The 22,714-nt window shown below is 30.0% G+C and overlaps 1 protein-coding gene across 7 annotated transcripts in view; it reads left to right on the forward strand.

Moving 5' to 3' along the window:
- LOC129990169 (disintegrin and metalloproteinase domain-containing protein 11-like) overlaps positions 1-22,714 on the forward strand; it is a 245,478-nt gene that overhangs the window by 178,963 nt on the left and 43,801 nt on the right. For all 7 annotated transcript variants that reach the window (XM_056098138.1, XM_056098133.1, XM_056098135.1 and 4 more), the window contains 7 exons: positions 2,497-2,579; positions 9,752-9,815; positions 10,811-10,871; positions 12,900-12,964; positions 13,970-14,029; positions 14,153-14,224; positions 18,025-18,191. In XM_056098138.1, coding sequence (XP_055954113.1) covers positions 2,497-2,579; positions 9,752-9,815; positions 10,811-10,871; positions 12,900-12,964; positions 13,970-14,029; positions 14,153-14,224; positions 18,025-18,191 — 572 coding nt within the window. The remainder of the gene's footprint in view (positions 1-2,496; positions 2,580-9,751; positions 9,816-10,810; positions 10,872-12,899; positions 12,965-13,969; positions 14,030-14,152; positions 14,225-18,024; positions 18,192-22,714) is intronic.

The following is a 22,714-nucleotide window of genomic DNA, read 5'->3' on the forward strand; positions in this document are numbered from 1 at the left end:
ACAAATCCATCAAAAATCCATTTTAAAAATACTCATTTCTGATCAGATTTCTATCTTCTATTTCCTTATCACTATTGATAAAACTAGATATTTGCTTTAACCTGTATTTCCATTAAAACAAGAACACTAATTAGAAGAAGAAAAACTGTTTTGCTTCAAACAAGTAATTGGCTTTCAAACCACTTTTTCTTAAAAGCAATTCTTCAGATAATTCTAGAGAATCTTCTTTAATTTTCTTCTTTGGTTATTCTTTTTTCAGTTGGAATTTTACTTTCATTCCAACATTTCAATCGAATTTAATCTTTTATTTTCTATTTATTTCATGATTAAGAGTTTTTTTCCCTTCTTCGATAATTTGATTTGATAAAAAAAACATCATCAAAGTATGGTTTTAGGGAAAGAATTAACTAATTAACTTTAATGAATGCAATTTATTAGTCACTTCATGGAATTCTAAAATTTTATTGAGTTTTTGGAGTGAATAAGAAAATTAACTTCTAATACAATGATTTCCAATTTATTATTTTCGATTCCAGAATATTCAGTAAGAAGCTGAAATATTTCAGCACTGAAGTCCTTAATAAATTTAATTTATATTTTTATATTGCGAAAAAAACTGTTTAATTCGTAATTTATTCTATATATAAATGCACGAAATAATTTGTTTTTAATTTAGGTGAAATAATTCAGTGTCTTGTTACTGGTTCATATTATTGATTGCTTGTAATCATTTATGTTGAATGGTAGATTTTCTTGCAATCCGAGAGGAATTATTTCTTTTCTTTCTTTCTTTCTTTTTGATATAACATATCATAAAAACTGCCGCTGACACTTTTAGGTGTAATTAACGCTCCCATTTATATATAAATTCTACTCTCATTTCTCATCTGGGTGGAGATGGCACGAAATTACATTCTTAGAGTCTGAATGCGTGGCTTTTGAAAATTAAAGAAGGATTTTGAACGAAAAATAACGATACCTAATTAAAATTAATAACAGCTAGTGAGAACAAGTCTGAAATGCTTTTATTTCATATAAACTAGTTTGATCCAAGTTCGATTTGTAAATAAAGAGTTACATTAAAATTAAAATGAAGAGTGGATGTTATCAAAAACAATTCAAATTATACAAAAGAAAAAAGGTCTAATTTCCCTATAACATTTTAGATTATATTATTTTATATTATATTTTACATTACTTGGTTTCAGTTTATTTAACAACAATGTTTATATATATATATATATATATATATATATATATATATATATATATATATATATATATATATATATATATATATCTGTCTGTGTGTGTGTGTGTGTGTGTGTGTGAGAGAGAGAGAGAGAGAGAGAGAGAGAGAGAGCATTATTTTGCTTAAAGCAGCAGGTTTAAAGACATTGAAGAGACTTTTTACATTTTAAAATTCATTGTGTGGAACAAAAACACAACAGCGCGGAACAAAAAGCAGAAGTAAGGAAGGGGCGAAACAAATGATCACTAGTCTAATATAACATGGGATTTCCGGCCACGTGTCGATTGAATACTCGTGTTGACCTTGGATAAGGGCACCGAAGGGATCATTTTCACTTGACACATGGAACTGATGCCGCATCATTTTTACAAAGCTTCATACGTGGAATGGGATCAGGAAACAAGAGAACACTCTAGAATGACCCCGACATGGGCCGAATGAGGCAAAAATTTAGGAAATTAATTTGGATTAAGTTAGATATTAAAATATATATGTATATATAATTTTACGTGACTGAAAGTAAGAGACTTTTTGGATGTACGATTTATTTTACCATGGGAGGCATAATTTTTGCACAGGAACAAAGACGCGATGCTTACATTCGCATCAGAAGACAAGAGCGAAAGTTACAGATTTTTTCCCCCTTCAATGGGTTCATTACAAAATTCTGATAGAATTTTTTTTTTTTTTTTTTTTTTTTTTTTTTGGCAGGCGTCGACTTAACCATGGGAATTTTATGTATTTTTGGAAAAGATGCATAGGTGTTAAGGTTTATTTATCCTTTCGCTCACGGCGTAGGAAACAATGGAGTTAGCATATTTTTTTATTTTTTTTTTGAGCGCGTATTAGAAATTATTAAATAAAAAAATGTTGAAGCAAATATGAGTACTCCATGACAATAATAAGTGTCAATGCCATTATGTGGCAGGAATTAACGGCTAGTTTGATCTAATACACGAAGAAATGAGCTCACATTGAAACTTACGAGACAACCACTTTGCTAGTGAAAAACTGAAAATTTAAATTTTAACTTTTTCTAAATGCTCTATGATTTCCTTATCCAAATGTTTTTAATATAATAAACAAATAGAAATTATTTTAATAGTTAAGTAGTGTCATAAATTTAAATTTGAATTCTAATATTTACGAAGGAGATTTTTACTGCTTTCGTGCAAAGTTTAATTTATTATTAATTAATTTAAAAAAACTTTAGAATAAATTCCAAAACTTATTTTTTTTTCCAGGAAATAGAACAGTGTTACTATCATGGGACGATTAAAGAATATCCAGGAGGGATAGCGGCTCTACGAACATGCAATGGCATAAGGTAAACTTTCTATTAGATGCATGATCTGTTATTTGATAACATGTATTTTCATCAATATAATAAATAATATTATAATCAGACGGTTGCGTGTTCAAATCACGTCCGGGTCACCAATGTGCATGTTTGAGATTCAAACTCGCAACATTAGGGTTCATAGCCGAGTAACAAAGCCACTAGACAAAAGTGTACACTCCTTTCCGGAGGTTGTTATCTGGCTTATGAAGTTACCACCACACACTGTTTTTAAATGCTCTTTAAAACTATATATTAAATGATGCAAAGTTTATTAGCATTGAACTATTTTGTGGTTTGAAATGAAGGCATGATAGCTTTATGGAGTGAAAAATTTATTAAGCAGCAATTGCTATCTTCAAACAAATGTTCCTTCATGTGACTCTTAGTATAAGTAACAAACACATATTCATAATGTTCATGAATAATATCTAAGAAAACTTCTTCGTTGCCAGTTTCATCGTAGGATTTCACTTATATTTCTAGGCAAGTATTGGAGAATTTTTATATAAGAGCCTTATCCATACATATATACACTAAGTGTCAGAAAATGGCTAGCGAAATGGTGAAGAATCATTTATAGATTTAGGAATCTAATGTCAATTGGTCCGTATGGTCAGTTGACGTAAGCAGAAATAGCATGATCAGCCATGTGCAATGTATAAATCAAGCAATACCCTTTCGACGGGCTTGGAACAATGAATAGTAGTTTGAGCTTAATCTGCAGAAACAAGTAAGAATTTATTTTACTGGGAATCATTGATAAGCAAACAAGCCGATACAATTCTTGCCAGCATCCCTGTGTGTTATGCCTCTAACCTGTGTGTTATGCCTAGCTGTTACGGCCTCACGACTGATGAAATGAAGAGAGGAGAACAGTTGCGGAGGGGAGTGGGTGGGTGACACCGGTAAGCGTGTATATTTATTGGAGCTCCAAGAAATGATTTTAGTTTAAATCGAAATTTAATTGTACATATATAAATAGACATCAATCATTTAATCCATAAGATATTATCATAATAACTTGTGTTTTAAATCTAAAATCCTTTCTCAGAGTTCCCACGGGAGCTCGTACAAACGCACTTTACAGGTGTCAGCCACCAACTCCCCTCCGCAACTCTACCCCTCTCTTCATTTCATCAGTTGTGAGGCCGTAACAGCTACGTAGAAGTTAGAGGTGTGCAAGTTTGAGGTTCGAACTCACAACGTTAGGGTTCATAGCCGAGTAACATAGCCACTAGACAAAAGTGGGCAGTCCTTTTCGGAGGTTGTTATCTGGCTTATGAAGTTATCACCACAATACTCCCCCACCAGTGAGTCGGTGGAGTTTTAACGCGCCAGTTATGGCGAGCGACGAACGTGATTATCGCGCCAAGCGTTATGGCGAGCGTGTGTGAGTGGTTGCTGCTGGTAGGTGGAACCACGACAGCTGCTCGAAGGATGCGTTTGTTCAGAACCAGGGTCACCAATGTGCAAGTTTGTGCATGTTGAACTCGCAACTTTATGGTTCATAGCCGAGTAACATAGTCACTAGACAAAAGTGTACATTCCTTTCCGGGGGCTGTTGTCTGGCTTATTAAGTTACCACCACAGAGGCATGACACTGTGCAATGCTCGCCGCATTTAATATAGACGAATTATCCATATGAAATCATTCCTGTAAATTCCGGATCTTTAATATGGTGATTTCCCGATGCTTTTAGAATTGTGTAGGCTATTAAAGAGTTCAAATACTGCAATCTTCTGATAACTTAAAAAATTAATTTACAGTACCGTGTTCCTAAGACAAGGGTGAAGAACTTGCAAAATCGCTGTCAAGCAAGATGTAAGAAATATACTATAATTTCTCTGATTAATCCATTGTTAATTACTGTCTGAATTGCGGCAGCATATGGGAGTTTTAGCCGTGCCGAAAATTGAACTGATTATCATGCAACTAATGTTTCATCTGCCTCTAAGATACTGGTGCAATTTCTAAAATAAAGAATCTGCGAAATTTTACCAGCGATTCTTTTACTATAAACATTAGTAGAGTAGGCATACTTTTAAAAACCACGTCATGTAACGTTTGTTTCTCAAACTTATAAACTCAAAGGTTTTTCATGTCATAGTTTTGAAGCTCACATACAAAAAGCAGGGAAATGAAAAAATATACTTAAAGGTTTTGACTAAAAAAAAAAAAAAATCTGCTATTGTATCTTTTTATATCAGTTATTCTCTATTTCTTTTAAAAGAGTAAATGTTTTGCTTCATGTTTTAAATTTTTTAAAAAGCCTTTTTGAGTTAGATGAATAATATTTATAATGAAATATTGTTTACTCAAACAGTTTTATTGAACTATTTGTTTTCGAAAATAAATCCTTCTGACCCAAATTATTTCTTTGATCAAATGAATCTTAACAAAAACAGAAGATAAAAAATAACAAACATGTAACAAATTCTGAAAGATAATAAACATGTAAGGAAAAGTTTTGTTTCTTTGCTTCAAAGTAAACAAATAAGCAAACGAATGTTTTTCTAAAAGCAAAAAAATGTGACTTCTTTTTAGTAATACAAGAAATATGTTAGGAAAATCCTGTTTTATAAAAATCAAAAACCAAGCAAAAATGTTATTCTTTCCCCCCATACATAAAAAAAACGAATTGAAATAAAAGTAAAAGGAACTGAAAATTAAGTTTCAATTTGATAAGAATCTAGAGTTTTTAAATTTTACTGGGCTTAAAAATAAGTTGTGTAATTCTAGAATATTAAAAGTATTTTTTCACTTATAAAAACGGATTTTTTTTTTTTTTGTTTTTGAAAAGCATAAATAATATTTTTCTACCTGAGTTTCCAGAATAACTGTTCATAATAATTTATAAATTGGATTTAGTTTCACAAAAAGTTTTCAGTTTTAAAATTGCACTGTATATTTACTCTAAAGGCACAGTAAATTTTTTAAAAGATGAGAATATAAATATTAAGCAAAAACATGATTTCAAAAATTTCTTGATTTGAAACCTTTAATTCATTGATTATCATACCATGTACAAAAGAAGTACCATGGTTATTTGTAACAAAACATCCTTTGTTGAAAAATACTATTTTTCTACAATTATGAATTTTGGGAGAAAGTAGAATCAGAAACATACATTACAGATTTAGAGTCGGTAGCGCTATCTTCACATGCTGCCGTACAGAAGAAATGAAAAAGAGAATTTAACATATGCATATAAAAATGATTTATTAATATATAACATGAAAATATCTGACATAGTGTAATCATAAGTATTCAAAAAGATTCGTGAAACAATATCTGTATCAATATTCATGAAACAGTATGAAGTGTGAAACAATATCTGCATCAATATTCGTGAAACAGTATGAAGTGTGAAACAATATCTGCATCAATATTCGTGAGACAGTATGAAGTGTGAAACAATATCTGCATCAATATTCGTGAGACAATATGAAGTGTGAAACAATATCTGCATCAATATTCGTGAAACAGTATGAAGTGTGAAACAATATCTGCATCAATATTCGTGAAACAGTATGAAGTGTGAAACAATATCTGCATCAATATTCGTGAAACAGTATGAGGTGTGAAACAATATCTGCATCAATATTCGTGAAACAGTATGAAGTGTGAAACAATATCTGCATCAATATTCGTGAAACAGTATGAAGTGTGAAACAATATCTGCATCAATATTCGTGAAACAGTATGAAGTGTGAAACAATATCTGCATCAATATTCGTGAAACAGTATGAAGTGTGAAACAATATCTGCATCAATATTCGTGAAACAATATCTATATCAAGATTTATGAAACAATATTTGTGTCAAGATTTGTGAAACAATATCTATAGCACTATTCATGGAGGTGTCACTCTTACAAAACTTCAGGGGATTCCAGAAAAAGTAATTAAAGCAGAATAACTTGGGCGATCCTGCTGGCCAGTATATAAACAATTAAATCCCTCGTTCATCATATTTTAATGTTAAAGAGATGTTGGAACCAGATTTCACAGTTTTTGATATTCATTCAAAAATTCTGGAAATGTTCGGCAAATTTATCCATTTGTTTTCCCCAAAGATGCCGGATCGACATTTTTCTGGATTATATGGATCTGGTGTTATATGGAGGTATTTAAATGCTCTCTTGTGCATGAAGATGACGTTCCCAAACTTACATTTGCATTTGATTCCTATCGATCTTTGAATTCTCTACTCCCCCTATAGCTTTGCACTCTTCAAACGACCCACATATCGTTTCATCCAACATTAATTTTAAGAGTCTTTAGTCTATGTTTTAAATCTAATAATTTTTATGAAAATTTCATCTCAAATATTCTCATTTTTTCCCCCAATATAACAGGAAAACTTTAAATGGATCTTTGCAAATAAATCTACAGTAATGAAAAAATGGCCCAAAGAAATTTCGATTTGCTACACTTTTGAACAAAACATTTCTTCAAATATATATACCATTCTTTGTAAAATTATTTAAAAGCATTTACTTTTACATTTACAAACGAATAAAACCACAATGCCATTACATTAAATAATATCTATTAATCACTTCAATTGGAAATAAATGAATGGAGAAAAAAAAATATTTAATAAGGACTTGCTATAAGGGAATTCTTAATCTGAATAACTTAAAAAATGTTTAAAAAAATTATGAATACAATTTTATCGAGATTTTTGAATAAGAATCCAATCATTTTTTTTATTTTTTAGAAGCTTAATATTCTAAATAAACTAAAAAAATATGAGAAAGTAATAAATAAAATAAATTTTTTCCATTTAAAAAAAAATTCTTACATCTTCAGATGAATTAGATGATAATAAATGATAAACTGTTTCATTTTTTTTTTTTAAATTGGCTGACAGAAAATTTAAAAAAAAATATTCCCACTACTTTTTTTTTTAAACCATCATCTCTTCAGAAAAAAAACTCTTCGGTTTTTAAAAGATTATTTAGTAGACTTTGACAGCTGTTTAATGTATGTAACTACATTTGGGATGAGTTTTTTTTTAAAAAAACGCTCTATAATAGTTACATTTCGGAATTTTTGTATAAAATATATTTGAAACCAAAATATTCCAGATAATGACAAAAGTAAGTTGTTTTTTTAAATTGGAATAAAAAGCTCTTTTTACTAAAAAGATGTAAAACAAAGATATGTTAATTTGCAGGTTTATCGATTTGCTTAAAATGTTACAGACAACGTATGAAATATATTATATAGTTCCTGAACTAAAAAATAAGCTGTATTTCTAACCACACTTTAAGTATTGGGATAAGATTGATAAATGACATAAAAATTTTATTTTCAATTTTCTCGCATTTTGAAGTATTAAAACAACTATAGAATGATCCTAAATTAATAGACTACTTATTACCTACTTCAGGGAATGCAGAATATATTGGGAAAATAGTATACCAAATTTAAACAAGAATAGGCATTAGAAAATAGTATCAAATGATTTAAAATGGCATTAAAACAGATATTAATGCAAATATAAAAATCAGTGTAATTTCCCAAAAAAATGGACATGGAAATAAAATTCAAAACTTTTTTTAAAAGAAACTTTTAAACATTAAGAATATCAAATTTAAAAAATAATATTTTCGCAAAAAATCGATTATCTAACATAATCAACTATCTTAAGTGATTTTTGTGGAAAATAAATGAGTATGATCAGAAAACCTTTCAGCTCGTATCCTTATTATTAGCATTGAATGCCACCAATAGTTAGCTCTCTATATTCAGAATCTATCAATAGTTGGATAAATAGACAAAAAAGAAGACAATGCTCTCGAAATGCCCACAATCTCAACCAATAATATAGTGGAATCGAAATAGGAAATTATCAGAAAACCTTAGCAACGTCGCTAATGGGATGACTGCACATCGAGAGATGAGTTGTTCCAATTCTGTCAGAATGCTATGGATTTTATTGTTACACCTCATCTTTCAATAGAATCTATGCCACTAAGCCTATTCTTGCAATAAAATGCAGTACGATAATGTGGTAATTACGATATTCTTCCAGGAAATAAAAATCTAATTAGAGCACTGAGATCTCTCTCATTATCTTTCATATTCTAAAGCATCCATAAAAAATCATTAGAATTATTAAGGATGGCCACAAATTCTTGCAAGATTCTTGCTTACAAATTTGTATTAACTATATTTCCTATAATAATAGGTCTAAAGATATCAATCCTGCAGTTAATCATATAATAATTGGTTCGCTGTGGTCTGGTAATGAGATTTTGGTTTCGGGGCCGGAGATTTTCATTCTACAATGGTATATTATGAGTTTGCCAGGTTCAGATATCGATCGTTTCATCTGATAACGGCTTAAAATTACAAACTTTTTCCCAAATGGTCCTCGATGTGCTTTAAAAGGGGATATTAATAAAATCAAACAGAAAAAACCATATAAGAATTTCATTTACATAGAATCACTTTTGAAAATTCTATTAGTTTTCCCAATGGAAGTCTTCAACAGCTTTTGAAGTCTGAACGCCACATATTGTTCGTTTCAGAACCGAGTCTAGAACTACTCAAGCACTTTGCTAAAGGGATGGTACGCAGGAAAATGAAAGGTTATTACGCCTCATAATTCTGTGAATAATCTGTGTTCGCCCTTTTGCTAAATGTAAAGATCTTCTCCTACCTTTTTCTCCCTCTCAACCCTTTATTGAATGAAATAAATAGCTCCTGACGCATGCGTAAACGCGCGGAGGGTTTTTGAAACTGAGAATGAACAATACCTGTCATCTGTGGTAATAAAACAAAGACAAATACCAGTAAAAATATCCGAAGATCATTCATTGATTTCTAGCAAGAATAAAATATTTGTTATAAATTGTTTACTATACCATTTTAAAAACCGTCGATCTTTTATCATTCATTATATAATGAATGATAAATAAAAATGAATAAAAAATGAAATGAATAAATGATAATGAATGAAATTAATTATCATTTATTCATTCATTACTATCCTACATTATCATGCTATCTGAAAGTGGGGGAAATTGACAAATTAGAAATAAAATGTAAAGACTGTGAATTGTTTTTCATTGCATTGTGAAAGTGGTATTTTGTGAAGCATTCCAAATTTTAAAAAATAATTTTTACTGTTCTTTTTTTAACAGTGGAGTAATTCATGTGGGGAACGAAACATTTGTGATTCACCCATTCTATGGAGGGGACTTATCAGTAAGTTCTAATTTCAGTTTGAATTGAATTTTTGGTTTGATTATTGTTTGGTTTGACAAAAATATTGTTTTTTTTTCCACTTTATTTCACATTACTAGATGAAAAGCATCTCAATAAAAAAATAAGGACAATCGATTAATATTTTGATTATATGCCTGCTGAGTATTTATTAAGAAGTATTGGATACTATTTAAGAATTCTTATTAATATATATTTTGTAACAAATTTAATAATTTTTAAGCATGCGTCGAGAGTTAAATTTTTAACTTGCGAAAAACTTCTGTATATGCTTCATATTATGATGAAGTGAATGCTATTTTTTAGCTTAAAAATTATCTTTTAAATTATATTTTGAAAAACAAATGTGATACCTTAGATGTACAGAAATAAAGTTAAATTTTTAACTTGCGAAAAACTTCTGTATATGCTTCATACTATGATGAAGTGAATGCTATTTTTTAGCTTAAAAATTATCTTTTAAATTATATTTTGAAAAACAAATGTGATACCTTAGATGTACAGAAATAAAGTAAATTTGTTTATCCCATGAAAAATGTAACAATTCTGACAAATTATTTTGTGAAAGATGTAAATTAAATTAAAGCTTGTTTTAGTGAATAATTAGTTTCAATTAACAATTCTGGCATATTACTTTGATTAGATATAAGTGAAATCATGTTCGTTTTAGAAAATAATTTATTCTAATATCATTCATAATTTGCATAATATTATTTTCAAGAGAATATGAAAATATAATTAGATAAAAAAATGCACATTAATGAAATCTATTTTTTAATCATAAAAAATTCTAAATATTCTGACAAATAACCATAAAAAATTCTAAATATTCTGACAATTTCATGCAAGATGTAATGAAATTATGTTCGTTTTAGTGAAGAATTAGTTCCAATGTCGTTCATAGTTTGAAAAAACTTTATCTAGAGATTTTAAAAATAAAGCTGTAATAAATAATTTCTTTTATCATTCTGTTATAGCGGAAGCACCCTCATGTGCTTTTTAGATTTTTCCCAGAAAATAAAGGCAAGCATACTTGTGGTAAGTTATTAAAATAAACATTTTACTAATTAAATCATTTTCGAAACGATTATGATAAAAGAAATTTATTTTAGATTTCCAACCAAATTCACAATTTATTGAAATTATGTGTTTTACTTTGCAGGAAATTCTAACGTTTTTCTCTTCTTCCGTATTTATTTAATTATTGTTATTAATTTAGGATGTAACTTAAACGAAAAGTTTACTAGTAACACTTATTATGCCAAAACTTACCTTAAACACAGTTTGATGAACTGCAAGTTCTGTGAATTTTTCATTTAAAATAAACTACTTTAAAAAATAGAATGTTTTTAGGTGCAGTTATTATTATATACATTACAAAAGAAGACGTATGTATAAAGAGAGGAGGATACTTACAAATACATTTATATATGAAATAGACTTACACATTTATAAAAATCGTTCCTCAAAAAAGAGTTACACATATAATGAATACATTTACATTATAATGCACACGCACACGCACACACAAAGTAGGGAATTTCCAGTTCTATCACATCTTTTATTGTTTTATTAGTAGTTGGTAGAAGTTTCGCAAAAAATTTTGAATATACCTTGTTTTTCCATTTTCGATAACTATGTATTTGCGCTCGTGCGCTCTCTTTGGAGCGATCAACGACAAAAGTAGAATGTGGAAACGCATTCTATGTTTTTATGCATTTGAAAGGGAGCTTTTTCCAAAAAAAAAAAAAAAAAAAAGGGAGATGACATTGCACTTCTTTGGGACTTGTCATTCATGTAATATTGCAAATTAACGTTAGACAGTTGTCATTTACAGTAATTAAGCCTCGACAGGAAAGAGGAAACACAAAAGATCAAGAAACTTAAAAGCTAAAGTTACAGTGATTATATTTGGATTTAAATTGCAAGAAAAAAAGAAATAATTTTAAAAGCACGAATAAAATTTGTAATTAAATTAAATTTCTGTCATTTATATACAGAGAGATACAAATACACACAATCGTATAGATATTTAAATAATTGGATACAAACTTGAAATTTAAGCGTCTTATCAATACAAGGGAAATAGCAAAGTTGAAACTTTTTTTTGTTTTGAAAAGTATTCATTCTTAGAATAAAATAATTCAAATAACTTATTAACATATTAAATAACATATAACATATTAAATATTAAACATATTAAATGACATATTATAAAATAACATATAAAATAAACATTATTAATGAATATGTTATATTAAATAACATATAATAACATATTAAATTAATAATTTCTCTCTCGGTTATAGAAGCCATCTTTGCGACTCCTACTCTTGAACAACCAATTAAATTTCATCTCAATATTTTCAATATTTCTTTTAAGTTTTCTATTAATTTCTAGCAATTTATTTTTCCTCAGTTTGTCTAATCGTTCGCATGTCAAGAAATTTTTCAAGTTCTGGTGTACGTACATACAACAGTACAAAATGGTGATTTGAATTAAAATTAATCGTCCAAGCCTTCCCATCGTATATGTTTCAAATCATACTAATTTTAACACATATGAAAAAGAATAGAAAAGAAAAATTATCGTTATTTAAAATGTTGAAGGGATTTAAGTCATAATATAATGCCTTGCAAATAACATATTAAATGAATAACAACTCAGGGACGATAATATTTCATGAAAACAAATAGATAAACAGTATTTTAAGAGCACTGACATTAATGATTAGGCAAAATTATGAAAGAGAGAGTAAGAATTATATACGACGAGTTTACAAATAAATTGTTTAAATAACAAAAGATGACAGTTTGGTTTTATGAAGAGGGGTTATTATTGGAGAAGGCAGCTCATTGTGGTGAGTTACCATATATTTTTTCAAACTTATTGATAAATAATTTTGCTTTAAAAGTTTCTAAACCGCATTTGAAATTATATAAAAAAGAAGACTTTTGCTTGGAAATTAACTAATTAAATTAAATATACTTATACATCAATAATAAAACATTGAATAACCCTTCTATGTGAAATGAAAGGTGAAATACTTAATTTTTATTTTATAGGAAATACAGGTATGCACGAGTGGGGTTTCAAGCAGTTCAGAATACGCCCACCCACAAGAATTAAGGTAAGTCAGTGATTTCCATTTGATTTTTTTTTTAAGTACTCAAATAAATTACGCTTAAAATATGTATTTTTACGAAATTTTTAGCAACGTAATTAAATTTTCATGCTCTGCTGCCTACACATTTTATAAATTAACAAGTAAAAAAACGTGTAACAATACTTTAAGCAAAAGTTAATTTTTATCGGCTAATTTTCTACCTCTACTTAAAATACTCTTTAATCTATCTTATTGAATCCATTGTTTAATTTGCCTCATTTTGAGATTAGATGCCACGATCTTCGAGAGTTGATAAATTGCACTATCTATAGTTTGTCGTTATCCTTTTAAGAATTAATTACTTAGACAAAAGAGAAGTAGAGTTTGGTATTATCTCCATGAAGAAACAAAAGATGAGGGCTAACTATAGTTTGAAGTTATCTAAAGTAATTGATATTTGACTTAATCCGGATCATTAACTTATCCACGAGGTGGTTCGTGTAAAACAAGATATTCAGCTTTTCTTATGTTCTGGAATCTCGAATTACTATTTAATAAATTATAAACTTGACAGAGAAATCAGGGGTTTCAAATACATAGCTATCTAACTTAAGTAGAGGCAAAGAAACTGTTGTTATAAATTTATACAGTTGAATATTCATATAAAAAAATTAAAAGAAAAAACAGAAGCAATCAGTAAGAAAATAACTAATAAAAATCTACCCATTATTGAAAATGCTTTAAAATATACAGATAATATTATAAAATAAACGAAAAATCTTTAGGCATTTATAACATGGTCCTAAATAAACTGTGAAATATTATTTAATATCTTTAACCAATTGTTTGTCGCTTTAATTAATAAATCCATGTTTTACTGAGAAGAAGAAAAAACGTTAAATCCCATTACCTACGTTTACTAATTCACACAGGATGCAATTATTAATGACGTGTATATATTACATTACTCTGAAGAATAACTGTTTAAAAATAATATTCTTAAATAGGCTAATTCCCCTATATTTTCAGAGGGATGTTCGGCAAGTGTACAAATATATAGAACTAGCTTTAGTGATAGATCAAGCTATGGTAAGTATGAATTTAATGAATTAATTAAATTTTGTATAGTCGGTTTATATTTCTTTTAAATAAAAATTAACAAAAATAATTTTTTCCTTTTTTGTTGAATAAACCAATGAAATTGTATTTTAGTTTGAAAACAGAAATTCTACAAAAGCAGAAGTTGTCAGCGACGCTATACAGATTCTCAACTGCGTCGATCTGGTACGTGCATTAATTTTTGTTATAATAAAATTGTACTTATTTAAACTATGAATAATAATTATGAATCAAAAAAATTGTTTTTAATAGCTCTATGAACTCTAGTCTACAGGGCAATAAATATAAATACAAAAGTGATAAGTTTCAAGGCCTAATTTTTTAGGAGAACTGTGAATGTTAAAGTAAGCAAAAACGGAGGAAAATATAAAATTTTCTTCTTATTGCTTCATTACCATAATATGTGTTCAAATATAATAGCATTATAAAATGCATTAGTTAAAAAAAAAGGAATATTTGAAGGGCCCAGAAAAGAAAAATTTAATTACTTTTTCAAAATAATATACCAATTAGATTTAAATATTTTTTAAATGTTCCAGGTGTCTTAATTTTTATGGAATCTGAGTAAAATTGATAATGAATATTTCAGTTAAACATTAGCAGAAAACTAGACATGTATTTTATGTTTCGACTTTCTTTAGAAGTTACAAGTCATTTTGGTTCAGAAAAACATAAAATTCTATTGAAAATTCAGTCTTTGTGTGTAAAAATATTTCTAAAAAATTAACATTTAATTGGAATTCCAAAATCGCACGCAGTTTTGTTCCAAATAAATTTATATAGAAAAATAAAGAAAAAAATAATATAAAAGAATTAAAATTATGTGGCCTGGAATATTTTGAAATTTTTATATATCTTAAATTTTTTTAAAACATTATAGTTCGTTTTAAATAAATTTTTAAAGCATTTGAATTATTTAAATTTTTATGCATATGCATAAAAGCTTCATAATCCTAAGAAAATAATTCCCAAAAGTGCCTAATAATATATAGAAAATCAAATGAAATAAAATTCTTTCTTTCTAAAATAACATACAGTTCTCAATATTTTTTTAAATTTTTATTTACTTTAAAACTTAAATATTAATATATTAGCTTTAAACTTTTTAAAATAGAAATAGCAATATTTAAAATGAAGTAGTTAAATATGATTTTCTCTTTAGTTAGTAAAATATATCAGGTGATTTTAAATTTCCTGCTTTTCTATAACCTTGCCAAATCACTTGGAAATCCTCATTCTTATATTTATTCGGAAAAAAAAATGACAAAACATTTTAATACCCGGATGAATTCATTCAAACGGCAGGATTATAGATCTTAAACGAACAAAAATGTTTAAAAGAAAGTGTATAAATATTTAACTTGATTAGAGCTTAGTACATTCATATTTGAATTCTTGCAAAAATCTACTTTGTTTCTTAATCTTATCTGTGGTTGCTGAAAAAAAAAAAATTAAAATCTGAAAGAACATTTTTATTCTTTCATCAGAAATTGAGTAACATCTATTGGTATTATCTCTATATTTCCCGCATTTCAATTATCGCCTGTTATTTTCATTTCATCTCATTCTAAAAACGAAAATAAAAGATTATTTCCAATAAAAATTTTGTTACTACCGAACTTTTTGCGTTCTCCTTGTCCTTTTGTAATTGGATTCTTTTTTTAATCGCAACAACTTGATAAAAAAAAGAATTCTATCGTAGTTTTTCTTCGTTTCATCCAAGACTTCCGTTTCAATCACAAATTCGGTTACCGAGAAAATACAAATGGTTTTTTTGTTTGTTTGTTTTGTTTTATTTTATTCTTCCATGTGTTGGCTTTGGCTTATTGCATTAGTATCTGAATGTCTTTTTCACTTTTTCAGCTTTGAAACAACTGAAATTGGATTGCATCCATGATCACTAAGACATTTAACGGATTTGCATTCGATGTTCTTCATACGACATTTTGTGGGTCTCACATTTCGCGCCGTCTTGAGTGGTTTTTGTTATTTCATTGTTAATCAATTCCATTTATCAATTTCAGAGAATTTCTTACCTTCTGAACAAAGTGCTTTCTTTTCTATTCTGGTCAGTTTTGTAAGCGAATCAGAGCTGTAAACTGATTATGATAAAAGCCATTTCAGACACTGGTATTGATAAAATGTGTCTGCCAAAATGTTACAATGTTAGTGATTTAAATTTATCTGGGATTGGAATTCTTTTCTGCATAATTAAAAATTCCACTTAAACTATTCTGCTATTTACAAATTTTGTTCTGAAAGGCTCAAAGAAAAAAAATAGCCTAACATAATGAGTAAATTATGAAAATACTGATCAGAACACTACCATACTGAAATTTCACTGAATTACATGCTAATTCATAGAAAAAAAATGTAATACTTTTCTTTTTTTTAAAGAAAAATCTTATAATGCAATGAATGACATACATTTAAACGGACACTTTTACAGCGAATACTAGAGGGCGCTCTAATATCTAAAGATAACTGGGCAATACAAGTAATTATTACAAATAAAAACGTATCAAAAGTTGAAATTGTGCAGTAGCCCGAAAGCAGGAAATATGATTTAGCGTATACAAGTATACAAAGATGGATTTCCAATTAGACAGGCTAGGCAGCTGCCTAAAGCCACTGAGCCGAAGAAGAAAGGCGAACAGGCAAATCTATTAAATCTATTATTAGTGCACTTGCCAAATTAACAAATTTAAAAAATAAATACAAATTTTTTGAATTATATACAAAAATATTAAGATAAATTGATATTTTGTCAAATATAATTAATTGGGTTCCCATCTCTTTTTTTTCATTCTTTTTATTAATACCGTTTATAAATAGCGAATATCCACATAAATAATAATGTGTATAAACGAGAATACTGTGAAATCCTGAATCAAAATAAATAAACAATAACATACAAATTTTCCATAAAATAACTGAAATAGAAAAAAAATGTTATCACGCTGATTAAATTAAAAATATTTCTGAATTTGAAACTAAATTGACCATTTCATTAAAGAGAGACTCCATGATGTTTACTGCCTAGATTGGGGAAAATATTTAATTACCATTGAATCTATGGGATATCTAATTCAAATCGATTTGCAGAGCATTTGTAACAGGAAAGATTTCCAAATATATACGTACATTATTATGAACTGTTTACTTCGAATATTGGTATGAGTATAAATTTTTCAAAACTCCTTACAGAAAATGTACAGTTTGAACATTTTATAAAGCATTAATCTGTTCTCTAAATTCTATCTACATTCATTTGCATTGTTATTTATCTTGTGTCGCTAGTGTGCACATATAAATTGTGTTGCTGGAAAGGGAGGGCTTTTAAATTCTTGTTTTAATATACAAATGATATGTTTGGGTCTATCAAATCTATCTTAGAGTTTGCTGAACTCTTACTTAAAAACACTCGGTGAGAAAAAAAAAACATATTTGCTTTTCTTTTATGCATATATTATCGATTAATAACTACAACAGATTCTCTCTAATCCGATACATATGGTACTGGACAACACTGGATGGATTATAAAGAGTATCCGAACTATAGAGAATCATACAGGCATCACTCAATTAAAGAATTATTTTTCAACATGTGAGAAATGAGGTAATAATGTTACTGGGAAAAACCTTATTTACTAAACATTCTGTATATAAAAAACACTATGTATTGAACAGGAGTATGTTAAACAAAGTACTGAAAGGCTTCAACAGGAAAGAGTGGTGGAAAGAGTTCATTAAATAAACATGTCCTAATATGTGCATGGGACAAATAGGTATATCGGAGTAATGAGGGTCAGATTAGAGAGAATCTACTGTATAAGACATCTTTGTTTTCTTTGGGATAGTATAACATAATTTAAAAACAAATTTTCAATGTTTTCATTAATTTTTGGAAAATTATTTGTAGAATTTGCTGTAATAACCTCCTTTGATCTCTTTTATTCGTGCAGTACTTCAAGACTGTGAACACCCGTGTTTCTGTCGTGTACGTGGAGACATGGGCTCACGGTGACCAGATCGATATAATAGCCGATGTCCGGCAGACGCTGCTCAATCTACTGGACTATACTTCCAGAAAACTCTATAAAGTGGCCAAGGATGCTACGCATCTGATCACGTAAGAATATAGAATCGGTATTTTTTATATCCATGATATATATATATATATATATATATATATATATATATATATATATGTAGGATCGTGTCCTCAATCGAAAGAAGACTGCACGTTTGTCTTTTCCATATTTTAATAAACGAACACAGGACTACACGAACATTAAGCAAAAGAACAAAAGTATAGGGTTGATTGCAGTTCAGGCGAACATAGCATGGCTATTATCCTTCAACTTAGAAGCTCACACACTCTCGCACCCCGTGTCTTTCTTCTGCCGTTTGCCTCACTTATACTTCTAGTTGGAACACTACTGCCATCTGCCGGCGAGGTACAGGGAGTAGCATAGGGGCCCATACTACAGGCCGTCCTGACACTTCCAGCTGCCCACAGCGGAGAGGGAATTTGAAGAAAAACCTGAAAGGAACAAAAAAACCAAAACAGACAAAGTACGTAGACAATAACATGGAGAAAAAAAACACAAATGCTTCTTGTTTAGTGCAGTAAGTCGGTGTTTCAAGTGTCTCTGCACCAAATTTTCATGTTGTCGGCTGCAGTGGAGGTAGAGTTTGGTCCGTCGTGCTGACCAACTTTTTTAACATCATAGCGGTCATTAGGCTTGACTTGTAGCACTTCATACGGGCCAAAAAACTTTGGTCGCAGTTTTAAGCCAGTACCAAACTGGGTCCTTCGTATTGCCACCAAATCACCTTTTTTATACTGATGAGCAGTTTTTCGGTTCTTATTGTAAGTACGTCGATTCTCCTCTTGAATTTTTAGGATGTTCTTTTTGGCTTCATCTCGGATATTCTCACGATCAGTTATAAAAGCGTTGATGTTCTCCTGTTCGAGAAGTTCAAGGATTTGTAAATCTTGTTTGGTTCTGAGCTTTACTCCTGTTAAAAGCTCAAAAGGTGTTCTTTGTGTACTCCTTGAAACTGTGGAGTTAAGTGTCTTTCGGACTGCGGGGACGAATTTGAACCATTTGGTGGAGTCATCAATAGAAAGTTTGGCTAAAACTGGAATAATTGTACCATGAATTTTTTCCACTTGTCCATTACCGCGGGGAATTCCGGTTGTAATACTTAAATGTTGGATTTTTTCAGTGTCACAATATTCTTGAAACTCTTTAGATGTGAATGCACTGCCTTTATCTGTTATGATCCGATTTGGGTTTCCGAATGTTATTTCTTGTTGTTTGAGTTTCTCTATGGCGTTTTGTGAAGATGTAGATTTAACAGGATAGATCCAAGTAAATTTTGTGAATGCATCGACTACTGTAAGAATGTGGTTGTATTTTTTATTAGTCGAAGGCAGGGGTCCTAAAAAGTCAACGTGGTATGTACTGAAAGGTACATCGTCTTTTGGAATGGGGTTTAATAATCCTTCACTTTTACCTCGCTTTTTGTTCACGAGAATACATTCAATGCAATTCGATATGACATCTTCTACGCATTTACGCATGTTTGGGAAATAAAAACTTTGTTTTAGACTATTTTCTGTTTTATTTATACCGAAATGTCCTTTAGAGTGGAAATTTTTAACGACTTCAGCTTGCATTTGTTGAGGGACCACTAGGAGATCAGAATCGTTTACAATTTTATACAGTATGTTATTCTTCAGAATAAAGTCGTTAATTTGTTTGTTTGCCAGAAGTAGTTTAATGGAATTGATATATTCGTCAGCTTTTTGACAGTGGACGATTTTAGAAGTCAAGTCATCATGTATTATCATCATAATAGGATATCGGCTTAAACAATCTACATGCTTCATTTGCTTCCCTGGGCGATGTACAATTTCATAATGAAAATCTTCCAAAAACAATGCCCATCTAGCAATTTTGGGTGTGAGCTGTGCTTTGCTCATAGTTTTTTGAAAAGCTGAACAGTCTGTTACAATTTTAAATTTAGTGCCTATCAAATAGTTGCGGAATTTTTTTAAAGCTTCAATAATCGCCAAAACTTCAAGTTCGTAACTTGAGTTAGTTTCTTCTTGGGGGGATGTTTTTTTGCTCATATAGTGAATTGGGTGAAACTTATTATCGTCAGATCGCTGCAAGAGAATTGCGCCGTAGCCAAATTTACTTGCGTCAGTATGCAATTCTAATTCTGCACCCTGTCTGTAAATATGCAATACAGGATTTTCAGAAAGCTTTTGCTTTAAAGTTATGAATGCTGATTGTTGTTCGGGACCAAAATAGAATACTGTGTTGGCGCGAAGTAAGTCGCTTAATGGCTTGGCTATTAGTGCGTAATCTTTGATAAATTTTCGGAAGTAGCCAGTGAGTCCGAGAAAACTTTGAATTTGTTTGACGTTTTTGGGCTGTGGAAAATTTTGAACAGCGGCGGTTTTATCCAAAGAGGGAGTGATTTTGCCGTTTTCTATTATATAGCCAAGGAAGTCAATTTTTGATTTTAAGAATTTACATTTCTTCAAATTTAGTTCCAATCCATATTCAGATGCAGTTTTTAATACCATGGCTAAGCGCTGTATACCTTCCAACTCATTGGAACTGGGTATAATGATGTCATCCATAAAGATAATAACAATGCCTTCCTTAAGGAGATCACGGAACACATTGTTAATGTATCTTTGAAAAATACTTGGGCTGTTGCAAAGGCCAAATGGTACTTTGTTAAATTCGTACTGACCATCATGTGTGACAAATGAGGTATATTTCTTACTGTCTTCCTCCATTTCCACGTGGAAGAATCCATTTTTTAGATCAATGGTGGAGAAAAATTTTCCGGCATGTAATTGATCAAGAACTTCCTCAATCAACGGTAACGGATACCTATCTTTAATTGTTTTAGCATTCAATTTACGATAATCTATGCACAATCTTAAGTTGCCATCCTTTTTTTTACATAACACTAGTGGAGAACAGTAATCGGAACAACTGTTCCTAATAATTCCTTTATCTAACCATTCGGTGATTTTTCGTTTACCTTTTGTTTTTCAGGGAAAGAGAGTCGCCTAGCCCTTTGACAAACGGGAATGTCATCTTGCAAAACAATTTTCATTTTCAATTTAGTGTCCTTAATTTTGTTAGGTTTGTAACTATTTATCAAGTTTTGAACATCATCACGAATTTTGTTATTAATAATGTGGGAAAGATCAACAACAGATGCTGAATCTTCATAGACATTAGCGATAGCAATTAACATGTCATCCGTACTCTTGTTACATAGACGTATGCCCTGTTTACCAAATGTAAACTCGGTTTGTTGCAAAAAGTCCATGCCAATGATGACATCAAGGGGAATTGAAGTGTCGCTAACAACATAAATTTTGGCAGGGAGTGTTGTGTCTTCAATTGTAATAAAATCTTGAAAAAATCCAATGCTGTGTATTTTGTCTCGACCAATTCCTGAGAATGTTATGTATGAAGGATGCAATGGTGGGGATCCAATGCTTCGATATGTTTTGTCGTTAATTATAGTGGCTTGTGAACCGGTGTCACAAAGAGCAGTAAATTGAATTTTGGCAAGAGTTATGGGAATATGCATCGGATTTGCGGAAATTTGTCCAGACGATTCAGAAATTGGGTGAACAGTTCTATCCGAAGGGGTGGAGGTGTTGCGATTAGCTGTTGATATAGAATTGGTAGAATTTTTGGGGCAATTAGCATGTATATGGCCGAAGTTTTTGCATCCATAACATTTCTTACCACGTTCTTTATTTGTGCACGAGGTACTTTTGTGACCTTTAAGTCCACATGAGTAACAAGTGGGTTGTGGTTGCGTGATACGTTTGTGGTCAAGCCTTGCATCATGTGTGTGATCATCATTTTTCCTATCTACATGTTGTTTAAAAGTTTTTGAAGCATAAAAGAGTTTTTCATAAATTTTCAATTTTTCTTTAAATTCAGAAATGGATTTACAGCCATATAAAATAATTTTGTTGTTTGAAGAATCAGGAATGCCATTTATAACATAATCTATTAAGGACGATTCATCAAGAGAGCCTTTATGTGCTAAATCTCTCATGGCCAAAAAGTATTCCTGCAAAGTTTCGGTAGGTTTCAAACGTCTAGCTTGCATCAAATTATGTAATTGAAGACCATTAATTTTTTGAGAAAATTCTTCTATCAAGTGTTTTTTCATTTGTTCCCAATTATTAATTCCGCGAATAGACCTTATTAGAGTTAAAGCTGGGCCAGTTAAGCATTTCTTTACAAAAATAACTTGATGAATTGGATTTTTTATTTGGTATAAATCAAAAATATCCTCCACATCAGAAATGAAAGTTTCCACACTATAGTTATCACGAGACGAAAAAGGTTTTATTAATTCGACAATATCTTTCAAGCTAAAAGCAGAAAAAGTTTTGTTAGTTTTTTCGGAATAACTCTCAGAAGTATTCAAGGAAAGGGGAAAGTTCTGAGTCAGCGCATCTAAATCAATCGGCGATTTCCGGTGTTCAGAGTGAAGTTCTTTCGATGCATCAGGAATTTCGTTATGGCTAGGATTTTGTTGTGGCTCCGTTTCAAGGTCATTGTCAGTGCTCAAATCGGAAACTTCCGT

Source organism: Argiope bruennichi, chromosome 2, assembly GCF_947563725.1.
Source record: "Argiope bruennichi chromosome 2, qqArgBrue1.1, whole genome shotgun sequence".
Lineage (NCBI taxonomy): Eukaryota > Metazoa > Arthropoda > Arachnida > Araneae > Araneidae > Argiope > Argiope bruennichi.